This window comes from Alligator mississippiensis, chromosome 3, assembly GCF_030867095.1.
Source record: "Alligator mississippiensis isolate rAllMis1 chromosome 3, rAllMis1, whole genome shotgun sequence".
In the NCBI taxonomy this organism is placed as follows: Eukaryota; Metazoa; Chordata; order Crocodylia; family Alligatoridae; genus Alligator; species Alligator mississippiensis.
The window spans coordinates 240,003,151-240,021,328 of record NC_081826.1 but is presented as its reverse complement, the minus strand read 5'-3'; the positions used below and the strand labels follow the sequence as shown (position 1 = coordinate 240,021,328).

Sequence of the window (18,178 nt, the reverse complement as noted above, 5' to 3'; positions counted from 1 at the left end):
AACTTTGATGTTAGGTTGTCATTTAAGATGAGGTTGTTGATTTTTTTTCCCCCTCGTCCTCTCCTTGGTACAGGTTTCACTATACAGTCATTAAAATGTGAAAAAAATATCAATGTAAAATGACATTGACAAAATTTGTAAAACAAAAATTTTTATAGGAACTTAATTGAATGTAGCATAAAAGAAGGGAGCATAGCTTCTGGGATTTGTTTTGAAGCTAAACTGGGCTACAGATGTTATATAAATTAGCTAAACAGGTATAAGCAGCGTACAGTAATACTGAAACTGGCATTAAGCATACGAAATAATGACTTGCATGCAGAAGCATCAAAATGATTGTACAGTTAAGACAGCCAGTAGGAGGGTGCAAGATAAATTGTGTGTGCTTATTTATACTATACGAACTTCAAATTTCTTAGTGGCATAAAAATGGAAATGCCATTTGGTTTCATGAGAGTTGTTGCAGTGTTGTACCAGAACTGAATTTGTTCTCCTGGAATACCATATTGTTGCAAATTATCCTTCTTTTAATTTCTTTTCTATGCAAATTATACCATTTTTGCTAGTTAAAATTAAACTGCATTACTCATAGATAACTAAAGGACCGCCTTCTTCCTTCTGCCCCATTGTAATCTGTGAGGTCAGGTAAGAGCACCTCCTGCTAAAACCATCAGTGTACCGAGTTTGCTTGGTGAAAACACATGAGAGGTCAGTCTTGGTAGTTACTGATCAGCTTTGGAACTCCCTCCCTCTTGAAGCCTGGATATCTTCACTGTAGCACTGTAAGGCTTTTTATATCTGGACAGGCATTTATCAAACTGCAGTATTGTATAGGGAGGTTTTTTTAATATTTTATTTTAATATTTCACTTTTTCTTTTATATGTTATTCTGGCTTTCACTGTAAGCCATCTGGTGCCTTTATTGGGAAGCAAGTATATAAATCAAATTTAAAAAATGCTAATTACTGGTGATTGTGATCATTTGGGTTTATGGTGAATATGACTACACTTTATGTTCTTCAAAATTGTGTTCAATCTTTGGTTGCTAGAGAATCAATTTTATTTTTTATTTTATTACAGGGAAATACAGATGCAGTATTTTCTGCTAAATTTTTTCACATTTTGTACATTCTTCTTCAACTTGATCCTCCTTGGAAGTCTCCTTCCATGTTAAGATACTATTTAGAACTTCTTCAGTGTCCTATTTGCATGAAGGGAACATGGTCCCTATTAGAGATGCTTGTGAGGTAAGGAAATTATTGAAAATTATTTTTCCTAAAAGGTTAGTTAAGTAGAACTAATTTATAGTGTGCTAATCCAGAGAAAGTTCTCCTAATTAAAAACTACTTAATTTGCTTATGAAGTGAAACACTGATACAGAGAAGTCATTTTTCAGTAATATCACAGTCGGTGTTGATTCACTGTAACTAAAATAGCAATTTGTACATGCAACAAATTTTGAACATTCACTATAAATTTCAGTAAATCTGAGTGCACTGCAAGTGATTCTCACTGTGCAGGAAAATTATACATCTATTTCTTCCCTTTTTAGTATTTACTGTATATTAATGGTTCCAGGATGACTGAACATTTCATAGCTTTTGATTAACTAAAGCAAGGGTGGCCAACCCATGGCACAAGTAGCACAGGCAGCTGTTGTGTGGCATGTGAGCCCCAGGCAGTTAGTAAAGGAAGACACTGGAATGAAGATAGGTGTGCTCAAGCATCCAACCTCAAGGAGCAGAGGCTTTATGTGAGGAGGTGTCTGATGTCAGTGCCAAGAGCCACATTAACCTTCCCCTGGGCTTCAAGCCATTGCCAAATTCAGGGCTTTGGATCCTCACTTTCCATATCAAACTGCAGTGGTTGCAGGACCAGGTTAATCTAACTCTTGGTGATGACACCTGTCTTGCAGTAGTGTTCTGCCCACTGCTTCTCACAACTAGAGTCTCGAACCCCACCTCCTCCATTCAAGCACCTCAGGGCACAAACTCTGTCAGGTGTGCCTCTGGGAGGTGATCACTGATCAGAGTGGATCTCAGGGAGAGGGCTGGGCTTAACTCCTGATATGCCTGCCAAAGACTTTGGCCACCACTAAACTAAAGTAATCTGTAATATATAACCTGTTTTGTTGCATATTAAACAGTATTAGCCTTACTTTGCCAAATATGTGGCTTCATGCTGCATTTTCATTTTTCACATGACATTTGTGTAATACTCAGGGCAACCTGTTGTGTTGGGGAATAAACTTTCAAAACTGCTGTTTGTGACCTCTGTTAGTAGAAACCACCTGAGATTTGTGGAAGGCGTGGACCCGTTACTCAAGCATTTATTAAATTAGAGAAAATGTCTCAGCAATGTACTAAGTACATTTGGGCCCCAGGTTCAGCCATGGCACCCCCTAGTGACCATGCTACCCTTGCCCACCTCTAGGGTACCCTTCTCACTCGCCTGCCATACACCTTGATGTATTTAATTGATCAGAAGGGAGGCTGCCTAATGGGTCATAGAGTAAACTCAAGCCTGGTCTGTGTCTCAAGCCCCAATCCCTGACAAGGCTCAAGACACTCTCATGCCTTCAGGCACTGTTGAGACCTCTGTACCACCCCTATTAATCCTAATCCCAAACCACCAGTGCAATTTTTAACCAAGGAATAAGCACACTAACTATAAGATAGCCACACTGGCTATAACCCACTTTGGGCACATTCAAATGTGCATGGACATTTGGTTCTTCGTGGACAACTAGCAGTGGCGCACTTTGCACTGCAGCTACTTGTCCTTCAGAAATGCCTGTGCCACACACACTTTGGCATACAACAAGTTACCCCGGGGCAGTAGGGGATGCTGGAGCCCCAGCATCCTTACTCAGGGTCCTAGAGGCCTCATGGGGCTGCAGCCACGGCAATTCTGCCATGCAGAGCTTGGCTGGCTGACAGTGAAGCATGGCTCCAGCTCCACTTTTCAGCAGCTCCAGGCTGCCCAGCTCCGCTGTTCAGCAACACTTGCTGCTCGAGCGTGCACTGTGCTGGTTTTTTTTCCACCATTTTTTTTTTTTTACCCCTGGATACTAGAGGTAAAAAAAAAAAAAAAAACATGGAAAAAAAAACAGCACACCTAATGTTTGGGCAGCACACCCTTGCAGCCTGGAGAGCACCAGACTGTATGGTATGTTGCATTTCAGATGCATGCTGCATGACCGCACTCGTCTGGATGCACTCTTTAGGTGCAGACATCAACACTAGCTTACTGTCTTGCCTGCCCTTACCCACGGTGGTATATCTCTGCAAAGCATCAGCCTCTTGCATATAATCTGCAGGGCGGCTCACAAGGGAGCCAGGTATCCTCCTGCAGCCTTCCAGGCCAGGAACTCATTACTCTGCAGCCTGCTGGGCCAGACTGCCTGAACTGGCTCAGGCCCTAGGCTTATATTCTGCTTAGGCCCTGCCCTTCCTGGTCAGGTGGTAGTCTAGCCACTCAGGAGTTTCTCATTAGGGCCTGAAGGCTGGTTACCATGGCAGCTTATGAGTGGTGCTCTGGCACCCCTTTGCTGCCCAAACTAGTCTGCCTGGCAGCTAGTTCTACACTAGGCAATCATTGCTTCTTGCCCCAAGATGCCTCTTCCCCTGCTGCCAGCTCTTCTAGGCAAATTTCTCCTGACTGTCAGTATGTGTGTCCTTTTTCTCTAATGGGCAGCTCCCTGCCTAGGCAGCAGTGTTTCTTCTCTGCCTTCCCTCTAGAAGCTGTTCTGAGGTCAGCTGCCTGTGCTCTATCAACTGCAGTTTCTCTCCTTAAAGTAACAGGGAGCCCCGGGCTGTCTGTTACAACAATCATAACCACCATAGAAATGGTACATTTTTTAAGAAATATTATTCAATATAGGATATTTACATTCTACTGAAGTCAGATTTCCCCAATATTTTAAACTAGAAAAAATTACACTTAGGCTTAAAACTGTGTATTATGTTCAAGAACTCTCAAGAGTTTGATTAATGTAAATGGTACGAACTCTCCCTCACATAGCTAGAGATTTGAAAGACTGTTCTTATTTATAAAGTACCATGAGATGCTTTGGGTGTGGAATGATCTTTATACAAGGGATAAATAAACATACTTAAATACAATAAAATGATTTGGCTTCCCTAACAAAACCATAGTTAACCTTAACACTCTCCTTCCATAAAAACCCATGAGATCAAACAGCTGATTATTTAATGTCAGAAACAAGTATGTTAAAATATTGCTGTAAATCTAACTCTATATCCTCCAATGTTATCGGTGGATTAAAATGTATTTATTTTCAATATGGAAACATATTAATTTATTTACAGTAAAAATTACTTTTTATGGAATTTGACTCTGTGTAGAGCTACAGCAAAAGACAAATGTAAAATTGAAGCAAAACGTAGAATTTAAGCAAGAAGCAATACTTTGCATTGATCCTTTGCAGCTTTGAGGAGTTCACTTGCTGCGCTAAAAAAAATAGTTATTTTTGTTTTGCGTTTCATCTGGATATAAAGGGATTCCCTATTAAAATAGTTGGCATACATGCCAGACTTCATCCTGAGTAAACTTTTTACCACATTAAAGAATCGTTGATCATGGAAGTAAGAACATTTTTGAAATACAGATAATATGGCCGTTTTATTTATTCAGTTTTGAATTATTTTTGAACTGTTGATTTTGGTTGCTTTCGTACATTCACTGTGCTCAAAATCTAGCTCTGCGGCGTCAAATATACCATCCACGGAACCATCACATCCAGGGCTACCAGTGCACACTTCAGCTCTGCGCTGCAGCACGACCCTGGCACTGCTGACTGACTAGAGTTCTGTGCCACTGAGCAGTGGCACAGAGCTGGGGGTATGTGGCTGCATGAACACAACAGGGCATGCAGTAGCACAGATGTGCCTTTGGCCAGAGGTCTGTGCTGCTGCACGCCCCCAGCTTCTTGCAGACTGATGCTGTCAGCTCCATACTGTCCAAACACAGCTCCATGTGGCTGCACAGCCCCAGCTCTGGGCCTCTACCCAGCAGCACAGCACTCTGGCTGATTGGCAGTGCCAGAGGCTTGTGGTAGCATGGGTCTGGGGGGCGTGTTGTGCCACAGAGTCTCATTCGGGCAGCACAGAGTCAGGGGCATCTGTTCATAAAGAGGGGGAAGAGTAGCAGCACAGAATTCTGGCTGAATATGGATCCACACTGCCACATGTCCCTGGCTCCTCCTGGACACATGCTCCCGAGTCTGCACTGCATGAACATGGCTCTGTGCTACCCCATGCCCCCAAACCCACTCTGCCACCTGGCCTGGACCCACACTGCTGCCCAAGCAGGCATCACAGATCTGGCCCAGAAGGAGCCCCTGAGATCTGAATCTGGCCTGGGGTGAGTTTGACGCTCGTGATCTAGCTGGAACTGAAATGTCAAAATCCCTTTTTCAACAAAATACTTCATAGCTCATTTCAGTCTTAAAGATTTTTCTGCTGCTTATTTTTCAGATCTTGCCTATACTGTGAAAACTTTTGTCATGGAGTTTCAGGTTCAGAAAAAGTAAATGAGGAGAGAATGGTTCACAAAACATTACTGAAGTTTTTCTTCAATTTAGTGAAAGCTGAAGTGGAGGCTTTGATCAAAAGGTGAGTCTTGAAGGAGAATATTTTTATCTCCTTAAGTTTAATTGTTCAAACCCATTACTTTATCTACAGTAGATTTGCATTCTGCTTTTAGTGTGTTCCTTATTCCCAAAATGTGATACTCTTTCATTGAAGTTTGCAAGTGCTGTTTTAGCTATGTTTTTACTAAACATTTCTTCTGGATTTTTCTATTCTTTAAAAATAGTTTTCATTGTTTTTAGAAAAATACTCTTCCTTTTATCTTGATTTATATATTATTTTGTCATATATTACAAATGTAGGTAGGTGTATAGTTTTATTTCATAAGAGTGAGTTTTTAGCTTTGATATTCTTAGATGTTCATTCTTAGCAAAGTTTGGTAAAGATCCTAAGCCCTGTGTGCAACTTTTTAATCTTAGTGTAGACATTATCTTTTGCTAGGAAGGACAAATGTAAAATTAATACATGGTTGTTTTATAGAGTAAAAAAATCCACATTTTCCCACCTATCTGTTATATTAACACATTTGAGTTCCTTCAGTTTAATGTCATAACCTTTATCATTTTACATATTATTCATCAAAAAGAGCATATGATCTTTCTCTACTTAAAAATTGCCAAACCTGTGTGTATTTTGACAAGACACGTTATCTATCTAATAATGATAGTAATCAAATTGGCATAAAACTTTACGTTTCATTAACTTTCTCTTTTATAGTTTGTTTGAAGAGATGAATTCACAGCAGCTGCAAGTCATGCCACAGACAGTTCTTCTGAAGACCTTTTGGCTAGAAAGCGAAACCTCATTGCTTTTTACCAAACGCATAAATATTCTAGTCGATTGGGTCATACATTGCCAGAGAGAAAAGTACAGAACAAATGATGTGAGTATGATTTATCTGCCATGAAATAATGGAGGCCAATGTATTTTAAAAAAGAAATTTCTTTTATTCACCCTTTTGTGAGAATTATATTGCAGCACTATAGCTGTTTGTTATATCTGCCTTTTGGTATTATGAAGCATGCTGCCTTTTGCTCCATTAAAGGAAATGAACTGATCCGTAAGATTCTCATATATTGATCTGTAAAGAAGAAATATACTGAAGTATGAGTGGCTTGTTTGTTGTACTCAGAAGTTCGTGTGCCCTTTCCAGCAGGTATTACTGCACTCATTATGAACATAAGGTTAACACATCTAGTCAACACACTACGCTATTACCATTATGAAAATTAAACTTATTTTACAGTGTCCTTTTCAGACGGTATTGTATTCAGTAAAAATTATCTGAAGGATGAAACACTGAAACAAATAAGGCTTTGTTGTTTCAAACAATTTTTTTTAATAAACTCACCATTTTTCTTCTCAGGCCCTTTAACTTCTTTCAGTGTTTTCCGTAGGTCTTTTCATCCAGACATAATGGAAGACAACGTAATTGCTGTTCTTTGGCCTACTGGCCAGCAGGACACTGACCTGCACAGAGACTGGCCCTCCTCAACACCACCTCTTTCTTTCAGAAACTAAAGGCTGTCTGAAATGGCTTTGACCACAAAATTCCCCACATAATTCTTTTTAAATTATTGTGAAAGTAGAGAATAAATAGATAGCATGCATACATATTTTCAATACAATAACAGGACAGCAACAGAAAATCAAATATAGAAGGAAAAGCCTTTTCAGTGTCCTATTTGCTGCCCTTCATAGTGCGATGAGGATAGAGAGATTTAAACCTAATGAGTGCTTTGCTCAGTTTACTTCAATCCTACCCAGACCACCTACCAATTTTAAGGAATGTCAAAGCAATTCATTCAGAAAGAAAGTCTTGTCCTTTATCTTTGGTCAAGGTATTAAAAAATGGCTAAATCTAGGTTTCTAGGCCCATATCTAAATGTAAGTGGCCTGATTTTCAGAAGCACTGTGCATAAAGCAAGCTTATGTCCAGTTCACTTCAGTGGGGGGTTCAGTCCTTTTGAAAAATGAATCCACTTTTGTAGGTTTCTATTTGTAGCCTAAATTGAGTCACTGAGTTTCTTTCCTAGTATTAATCTTTCTTATATTGAGAAATTTCAGTTTTGTCAATTAACACCATTTCTTATATTGCTTCTTACGTAAGCACAATGAGTCTTTTGTTTTCTGCTTTCAAAACAAAACAGTCAACATTTTATTTTAAAATACGTTCAGAAGTATTCTGCTTTTTTAAGACAAAATTGTAGCACTGAATATACAGACCTAAACCACAAAACCGAGTTTCTCACTGATTTTCTCATTTCATCTTATTTACAATAGCAAAAGTGTCAAAGTCACCCTACTCCATGGTCCAGATCTGGACTGTGGGGCTTCTTGTGGGTCAGATCCAGACCTGGAGGTAATAGGGCAAGGAGCCACAGGGCAAATGACAGTGTGGCAGATGGGGCTATATCAGCACAGCTCTCCCTCGCCCCCCTGATGCCAATGGCCATGCCCAATGGATTGCATAACCCTGGAATCTAGGGCAGGCCTTGCCCCCACTAGCCCCACCCCCAAATTCCCTACCTTCAAGAAACCCTGCAGGCCAGGGGGAACAGCTTCAGGGGCTGAATCCAGCCAGTGGAACATATGGTAGATATCCCTGCACTACAAGGTTTAGCTTCCTAGTATATGACAGCAGAGGGCAAAATGGTAGAACCGATCAGCGGCTGGACTCCATTTCTCAGCAGCCCCTTCCCACACCACTGCAACTGGTTTCCATGGAGACCCCAGCAGCCACGGGGCCATGACAGCACTTGGCCAGTGTTTCCATGGAGACCAGTTCCAGCAGTGCGCACAGCTATGCAGGGAGCTGCTCCAAGGCTGGGGCTGGGATCTTCTGGTGGTGGCAGCATGGTCCAGAGCCAGGGCAAAGCAGAGATCCCCTGCCTGCACACCCCCATGTGAGGCATGCAGGCAGCAGATCTCAATTCTGCTCCAGGTCACCACCACACTGTCACCACCACAAGATTCCGGCCCTGGAGCAGTTCCCTACCTACCCAGCTATGCATCCTACTGGTGCTGCTGGGGCCAGTCTCCATGGAAATGCTGTCCCCTTATTGTCATGGCCCTGCAGCTGCTGGGGTCTCCATGGAAACCAGCGGCAGAGATGCAGGCAGGGACTGCTGGGAAATGGATCTGCTGTGGGTTGGACTTTGCCCGCCTCTGAGATAAGACCTTTAATCAGATATTATATCGATCTCAGAGAAGATCTATAGTGTTTTCATTCTTAATAACTTTGCTGGTAATAACCTGTTCCCTATTGTATGCAAAGGTTATCATCATCTTTTTGTGCTTTCAGTTTTAGAGTATTGTTTGCCAAACTTGTATATCAAACTTGGTCCAGATATGTAGAGACATTCAGTTAAAATCTTTTCAGACAGATGAAAAGACTAATTTATAAGAAATACCTACAGGAGCAAATCTCCCCCCTCAGTACATAGCTAGCTGAGCCTCTCTCCAGTTATTTTGTTTTTAAAGATATCAAAGTAAACCTGGAGTGTTTCCTTGGCATTAAGTTTTGTGAATAGGGTGCAGCAATTCTTTACCTTCGTTACCTTACCTACTCAGGGGGATGGAGCATTGTGGGTAGTTTTATTTTAGAAAGAGCTTTTTACTTGAGGTTGTTATTCCATTGACAACAGCAACAGTGTGTATTACCATGCAGAAACCTGGGTCAGAAAATGTCTTTAGCACTCCTGCGACCTATTTTGGTAGACAACTTTAAGTGCTTGATAGTGGCAGCATCTGGAGGTGAATAAGTATTCCACCTTCTCTAATATTATCAAAGATGTTGGAACAATGAACACCTTGAATCTAAGTGGTATACTATGGTTCTTGATGATCCCTAATGAAAACATCTGTGAATAAATGCGTCAAAAGTTTCTTGTAATGAAAACGTTTCAGGCTGGTTTAACATCTTCAACTAACTGATAAAAGTGACTGATTTTCATTTTTATATCTATAGACTACTGGTAAGCTTATATTGCCTGGTGAATCAGAGGGATTTCAACAAATAAAAAGCAGAGGGAAGCTATAAAAAGCTAGGCAGATACAACTCTAAACTCTGCCTCAGAATTATTCATTTCCTGCCTTGTACATTTTGAGACTTTTGCTTTTCTGGTCGAAGAGGTTTTGGTAACCTATGGCTGCAACAAAGAAAAATTTAACAAATTATTGGGGAAGTGGAAAAAAACTCCATTCATTGAAAAATATGTTGTTTATTATGTGTCTTGGTATCTTTACTATATAACATTTACCTGTAAAATAGGTGACACCATGGCGTTACTCTGCTGGAACATCTTGTTAGTATAACTAGCCTCACTCTCAAAAAGGCACAAAGTTTAGTAATGTGCATAAGTACCAGTCAGCAGACCTTGCCAAGGGACATGGTAGTTTTCGCATCACTTGAAGTCAGTACTGAATATCTTTCTGAAAGAGAACTAAAGCCCAAACTGAAGTTATGAGTTTGATGTAGAAAATATATTGAGCCTGGGCAAGGCTCTATGGGTTCTGTTTTGCAGCATGTCAAACAGGATGAACATAATGGCTTCCTCTTGCTAAAAAAAAAATTCTGTGATTAACTCCATCAAAGTTAGATTAACTGTATACAGCACTCGATAAGCAATTTTGACCAAAAAAGTCAATAAAATGTCAGGGATCTGCATCCACATCTTGCATACTGTGTGCAGTTATGGTTTCCACATCTCAAAAAGGAAGTAGTGGAAAAGATACAGAGAAGGGTAGCAAAGATTACTCCGTAGTAAGAGGGACTGAAAAGGCTAGGACTCTTCAAGGTGGAAAGAAGGCTGAAGAGGGAAGTGATAGGGGTTTATAAAAGTTATGAAGTGTGTATATAAAGTGAATAAGGAACTGTTATTATATAACCAAATTAAAAAAGAGATTAGACCGGTGCTTCTTGACCTGGAGGCCATGGCACCCTGGTGTACCGTAAGATCTTTTTAAGGGTACTGCAGAGTTCCGTGTAATATTAGCACTATTAGGTGTGCAAAGATGATTCACAAGATACACCCAGAGATAGGAATCCATCATGTTAAAAACACTGACCTTTTATGATTTTCTGAGTTCTTTGCAATTGAAAAATTGCTGTTATTTTTCCCTAGTCAAAAAAACAAGTGAAAACTAGGATCTGGCATTTTCTTATGGGGTCCTTAAGTCTAACAAGGGATGGGCTGTGTGTAAGGGGTGATTTGGCTCTAGAAAGGTTGAGAATCACTGAATTACACAAATTCATGGAGGACAGATACACTGGGAACTACTAAATAGAAGTCATGGATGCATTCTCTGACATCAGAGGTTATCACCTCTGGTGGTTCATGACAAGGAAGGTATGACAGAATGGATTACACATGCCCTATACATACGTTTTCCCTCTAAGGCATGAATTGTTTGTCAGAGATAGGATACTGGGCTAGATGGAGCATTGGTCTGATGCAGTATGGCATTTCTTATGTTCATATCGAATTCAGTGTAGCTATGCAAGTATATACCTAGAGTAACTGTTAAAACTGGATGGTTTTATAACTGTTATACATGGAGTTATACCTGTATAAAACTGGAGTAGTACCATGATGAATCAGGCCCAGAAAATGAAGTCAACTCCAGAATATAAAGAACAACATCTGTATAGTTCATAGAGCGACGGTAGCATTCCACAGCATAGCTTTTCATAATGCTAAGATACCACTTACATTGTTTCCTAAGCTTCATGGGTTTATGCCCCACTGTAGCAGGGTCAGCTACTCCTTCACTCACCACTGCCAATTCTCCTCATCAGTTCCCCTAGCTGCCAGTTTCTGCCAGTGAGTTAAATTGTCAAAGTACAGTAATAAATAAGGGCAAGGAAGAAATGTCTGACGGATGAGAATTGGAAAAGAAGTGGTCATTTCATTGCTTATACTTTAAATTCATTGGGAAGGAGGGAAACAAACATTCTGAACATACTTCCAACTGTGAATTAAAACTCTTATAGCAGTAAGATCCCTTTTCAGGAATGAAGTTTTAAAGATACTTCAAGGATGAAAATGCAGTAGATTTCATTACATCTGTAAAACAGAGGGGCTCAACCTACAGCCTGTAGAGCCACGACATCTGACCTGTTAGGCTTCCCACAAGTTGGGAAATTTGGCAGTGGGGGAGTGATGACCAAGCCAGATCAGGGCTTGGCCTTGCCCCTTTCCTCCCCATGCAGCTAAATCAGGGCCAGGCCACAGGCCCTCTCCTACATGGCCAGAACAGAGCTAGCCATGTTCCTTTCCCCGCAGAGCCGGATTGGGGATGGGTCACACCCCATCCCCTGTATAGTCAGATTGCAGCTAGGCCACATCCACCTCCACATGGCCAGACTGAATTCAGTTTGTTCCTTACCCTCTGCCCTCCATGCACAGCCAGGCCTCCTGTGGCAGCCCTGTGCACCAGATTGGGCCCACCACCTGGATCTAGCCAATGGGCAGATCAGGCACTGTCCATCTGGCCCACAGGGCAAAAAGGTTGAGCACCACTGCTATAGAACATATTTTTCTGCTGTCATTTGTTGATTAACATGTGACCCAAACAGAATTAATCATCTTCAAACCGATGTTTGTTTCAAGCAGAGATACAGCAGCAAACTTTAGGGCTCAGTCCACTAGTCTTTGTACATGCTACTTTCCAGTTCACTGAAGGTGAATGCCACAAGTCAGCAATTAAAAATCAAATGATTTATCTAGCTAAAAGTGTAAAAAATCTTGTTCCCCCATATATTTTGTTACTTTTTTTCAAGTTTATTAAAATGACAGTTTTAATCAAGTAAATACCATATAATTTTTACAGACTTAACATTATGATTCTAGGTATATAAGCTTCATATATAAGCTTCATATATATATATAAGCTTCATACAGTATGAAAACACACCTAGATCCTAAAATGAAACAATTACAAGGCTAAACCGTTGGTTTCATTAGCAATTAAGATACAAATCCTCAGTTCTACAAGGTTCTAACTTATTTTTTAAAGTACTAAAATGTTATTGATAATGTATTTTTACTTATAAATTTTTCTTTTTATTTGATTTTAGGAGATAAAGTTTATTAAATTGCACAAGAACTGTTGCAAGTATGAAATTGCTTAGAAAGTGTAGAATTGTAAAAAGCATAGATTATTGTGGTGTTTTGGTTTGAAATTTTCTATTATGAATAATAAGCAGAAGCTTATTTGTGATTGAGGAGAGATTGTTGCCACACCTAGTAGCAAATTCCATGTTTAATATGGAAGTAAAGTTAATTTTTTTCTTTACATGTACTTTTTCATTAATGTATATCACTTTCCCTCTGGCAGTTTTTATTTAAAATAGTTTCATGCATTCTTACAGATATTACTTTAATGGGACATTTTTACTCATTGGTACCATTGGAATCTTTATTTAAGAACTTTAACTAAGCAGAAGCCCCTTGTTTACGTTAATGTTTTTATGATAATGTCAACCAGCAGTGTATGACAGCTTTCCAGGTGACATCATAGCATTAAATTTCATTATCAGGATTCTAAAAATTCATTAGGCAGTGCTGAAAGGTGATAGATTAAATTATGAACATGTGGGTGGACTTTGTGGCATCTGCCAAATTGTTCTGCAACTCTGTTTTATAAGCCATTTGCTCTAAGAGTAACCTCAAGATTGCTGACATTTCTTTCTGATAGTAGTTGTGGCTAGCAAGTAGTGGTTAGGGAGCAGAGAGGGAAGCAGAATATCTGCTCTGTGCTTAAAGATCTACCCTAGGCTTCAAGTGCAACCTTAACAAAGTTGCTTAAAATTAGCAAAAAGAAGTTATCTGCTGTGTTTATAGACATTTTATTAATTACAAGGGGTTATTGATAGCAATAATTTGTTCACACACATATAATTTGTGGTCCTAGGACAGAAGATACATTAGTAGTACAAGTTGAGAGCAGGTTCTTAAAAGCCCTACAGCACGTAAAAGCCTATTCCTTGAAGATAATATTTCTCCTGCTTTTAATTCCTAAATCTTTAAAAGAAAAATTCATTTTACATATCAAGCTGAAATACTCTGTCCATTTTTTCACCCTGCCCAATTAATTCCCTGTTTTATCATGAGGAAGGTTCCCTCAGTTCATATAAAGTAAATTAGAATATAGCAAAGATGAAGAGAAACTTAACATAGTAAAGAATTAAATAGATAATTAATTGTATGTACTACTTTTATTTTGACAAGACAAAGAAGACAATTTCCCTGCTTATTACCTTTATGAACTCTGTGGTGTGTGTGCGTATGTGTGTGTGTATCATTGTGGTTCACAGATATCTTGTTAAGCAAATCTGATCCAAGTTGTAGTGGGTGCGTCTACATGTGCAAATGCTGTGGGCTGGGTTTATGCTAGAGTAAATTATTACAGAGTAAACCCACCCTGGGCAGGTGTCTATACATGTGGGGATGCATTGCTCCTGGCAGCAGTCTGCTCCCACCCACTCTAGCTCTGCACTGGCCCCCTGCAGCAGCCAAGAGGAGCTCTAGACTCCCCCTGGGTGCTAGCCCAGATGCTGGCAGGAAGTACGGGGCCAGGAAACAGCTGTCTCCTGGTGGGGGCTAGGAGATTGCTCCCTACCCCCTGGAGCTGCCTGCTGCTCCTGCCCCAGCAGTAAGGAGCTCCCACCCTTGGCTCCCCAGTCGGGGGTAGGGGGCTTGGAAAGAACTGCAGAAGAGGAGCAGCTCGCAGTGAGCACCTGGCTGGGCAGGGAGCTCCCCTGCAGGTATACTCGCAGACTTCCCCACACAGCCCAGGGCTGACCAGGAACTGTCCTGGTCAGGGGCAGGTCCCAGACAGTTTCAAGCTGGGCAGGGAACTATCCCTGTGCAGGATGCTCCCAGCCTCCTCTCTGTGATTGCAATGCAGGGGCCAGGAGCTCCCTGCTGCCCGGGCAGGGGGACACTGGCACCACCCAGGCTCCAGTGGGTGAGTCTGCCCTGGCAGCAGGCAGCTCCCAAGGGCAGGGAGCAATCTCCCACCCCCTGCTGCCTGGCTGACTCGGAGCAAGTTTACTCCCTGTCAGCCATCTACAGATGCCATTCTGCACAGTAACTAATTGTGAGTAAATCTGCTAATTGTATTTACAGATAGCAAATTTACTCATGATTAAACTACTGTGCAGTAAGCATTTGCATGTGTAGACAGTGATGCTTACTTCTCAGTAATATGTGCTAATCTTGAGTAAAGCATCCTGTGTAGATACACCCAGTCTCTATTATTCTTCCATAAGCCTACACTTGATTTATTGATGAAACTCCATAATTTTTCTGTCACCAATTCTGTGATGGAATTCTTTTTAACTATGATAAACTGATCTTCAATTATATCTTATTCTTGAATGAATATTCAAGAAACATTTTGAGACATAGCATATATCCTAGTATTTAATATAGTCCAGGTCCCCATAATCTTGTGCCATATTTTTCACATTGAAAGGCTGCAACTACTACTTTCAAGGAGTCTACTGTGTGTTACTTTGGTAGGTGCCTTTTTTATATCGGATCTCATATATGATGAATCTAATATGAGCCAATGCTATATGATGCACAATCTCAGCTAGAGCAGTAGTCTAGGATCCTTAACCATGTTTTGTACTGTTATTGACTGAGGCTGGGTTATAATCTCCAATACTGTTAACAATACACTCTCCATTTTAATTTGCATTTCATAATGTTGTCTTACAAATACTGTTTCTTCCATTTTAGATGTTGAAACATGAAGTATCTAGCCTCCTGAATGGAATTCTTGGAACTGTAGTAGAATATTGGATTTTGTCAGGCTTCATAATGGACAGAAATGTATTTCAGCAAGTGGCTGATAACTTGGCACATTACATTGCCATTTCCTGTGATGGTGAGTGTCTGGGGTACTTAGCCTTTTAAATGTCAGCAAGAGAATTTAAAATCTTAATTGAAATCTGCTGTTTGAACTTTGAATCAAATTTTGCCAAAATATGCCCATACAACTTCATTGCATGTGTATATTGCTAGGGGGATTTGACTCTCCTCTCAGAAAAGAGCTAAGATGTAATGAATGGGCTAAAATTGATTTGACTTTTCTTCATCTTCTTCAAGACATGTTATTTCTATCAGATTTGGTCTTACTAAAATCCCCCTTAAACTGCATATAGCAATACTCTGTAGCATTTGCTATCAGGTCAAGAAGAGGCAGAGCATCTGGAGTTCTGTTGACAAACCATTAAATTCCATACCTGCATAGACTCCAGTTGAAACTCTTCTGTTAGAGAAAAATCTTTCGTTCAACTCTCAGCAAATGCTCCTTACTGATCAATGATGACCGTTCTTCAATAAATGTAAAAATCAGCCTCAGTTTCCTGGTCCAATTTACCTTAAAATAAAAGAGCTCCAGTATGTCACTCCAGATTCTCAAATCACTAGGCAAGAAATCCAGTGTCCTTTCAACCGTCTGTTCCCCTGAAGAGTACACTCTAGGGCAAGGGTAGGGGTGTCAAACTCATCCAGCCCAAGGGTGCCTGGGCTGGTCTGCAGACCACATCCAGCTGTGCCAGAGCCAGTGGGCAGGGCCAGTCCAGTGAGGCACTGCATGCAGCACATTCCCCGTGCCAGCCTCCTGTGCCACAGGCAGCCCTGTTCTGGGGCTTGCTCTGGCAGGCAGTGCATGAACTGGACCCAGTGCTGTGTATACTGCCCACAGCATCCCACCAGCCTGGCTCTGAGCAATAGCTCCAGGCCCAGTCAACATTGAACCCAAGGCTGTCCATGCATACTAGAGTTAGTGCTTGGGGTTGTCTGGCAGGGCACTGCCTCAGATCAATCTTCTGTGGTAAGGAGCACCTGCTGCTCCGGGTCCAACCTGCACAGCGTGTAGAGTCAACCCAAGACACATGGATTGGACTGTGTGGCTCCACAGGCCAGATCTGGATGTAGGGCAATGTCACTCCTGTCCAGTTTGTACATGAATATTAATATTGATATTTTAGACAATAAGGTACATTATAACTCAGAGAAGTCACTGTTACTCAGTAGGAATTCTGTTAAAGAAAGGGGATTTGTCACTCCACAGCTGAACCCAAAGAGTCAGATGAAACCAAACAAGACCAAAAATCCTAAAGAAAATAGCTAAAAGGTGTTCACGACCCTTGTCATCCTACAAGCTCCCTCGCAGTAACAGGTGGGCCTTTTTCATAGATTTCATAGATTTTAGGGTCTGAAGGGACCTATTAGATCATAGAGTCCGACCCCTTGCCCTGGGCAGGAAAGAGTGCTGGGGTCAGATGACCCCAGCCAGGTGTTTGTCCAATCTCCTTTTAAATACCTCCAAGGAAGGGAACAGCACCACCTCCCTTGGAAGCATATTCCATATTTTGGCAACCCTCACTCTAAAGAATTTTTTCCTGATGTCCAGTCTAAAGTTGCTCTCCTTCAGTTTGTGGCCATTGTTTCTAGTTTCCCCAATGGACACCCTGGTAAACATCATATCCCCTATTTCCTGCTGTCCCCCCCCCCCCCAATGAGTTTGCAGACAGACACATTATTACTTTGTAGACAGCTATGTATTACTTTACCCAGAACATCATCAAGAAGACTAGATGGAGCAAGAGGAGTTAGACTTATTTTAGGGTGTGACTGCAGAAGGCCTTGGCTATAAGTAGAAATATATTGTGTGGGGCTGTCTCTTCTTAGACATCTTGGTTTAGTTATCTTCAGCCAGAAGGATAGATAAACATCCTGGAACTCCTGGAAGGGTTCTCTACATCCCTTCATCTTGACTTCTTCTACCGTGAAATTGACAAAACATCAAGTGGTCCTGAAAGCCTCCACCTTAGAAACCCCCTCAAGACAAGTGGTCTTATTCCAGCTGATTTCTTGTTAAGAAAAGGATCAAGAGCATTCTAGGCTCTCTTACAACTCAAGAGGCCAAATAGTTGTCAAGAGAAAAAATTCCTAGGTTTCCACTATTGTTGGAATTTCTTCAGAAGAATTTTTAACATTTATACACCTGGCAGAAACTTGTCTGTGTATTCCAGCCTGTATTCCAGATCTGAATTAGTCACCTATGGAAATTGCTATTTTTGATATAAAATGTCCCTCTTTAATTTCTCCTCCACCCTCCACAATATTCCTGAGGTGTTGATTTTGACATTAGCTTCTCTAAATAGTCTAGAGTGGATGATGCTGGGGGATGGTAGATATGGTGGGGAGTGCAAAGCCAAGCAACAAATAGGAAGGGGATTATAGGGGCACTTAGGGAGGGCACAGTAATTAATTTGTGGCATTCCTGTCAAAAAGGTTGGTTTTCACTGGCAAGAGGCTCCTAGAGGAGCAGTTGAACAATTGTTCTCTTTACCTGCCTGCAACAAGCCTCAGCTCTACTAACACCTGCTCCTATGTTCAGTTTAGATTGAGTCCAATAGATCAACTATTGCATGGCAAGTCCTAGATAAAACAGAATATTCCTACAATGTAGTAGAGTTTCTGTTAATTTGGTGTAGGTCCTTATCTACCTCAATATTATATGAAAATTATTTTGCTAGTATG

At 40.9% G+C, this 18,178-nt stretch overlaps 1 protein-coding gene across 1 annotated transcript in view; it reads left to right on the top strand.

The window, feature by feature from the left end:
* The window catches only part of SLF1 (SMC5-SMC6 complex localization factor 1), a 60,889-nt gene that overhangs the window by 26,896 nt on the left and 15,815 nt on the right, over positions 1-18,178 (top strand). The window contains exons 8-11 of the mRNA XM_006275594.4: positions 1,081-1,247; positions 5,499-5,636; positions 6,330-6,495; positions 15,365-15,512. Of these exons, the coding sequence (XP_006275656.2) occupies positions 1,081-1,247; positions 5,499-5,636; positions 6,330-6,495; positions 15,365-15,512 (619 nt within the window). The remainder of the gene's footprint in view (positions 1-1,080; positions 1,248-5,498; positions 5,637-6,329; positions 6,496-15,364; positions 15,513-18,178) is intronic.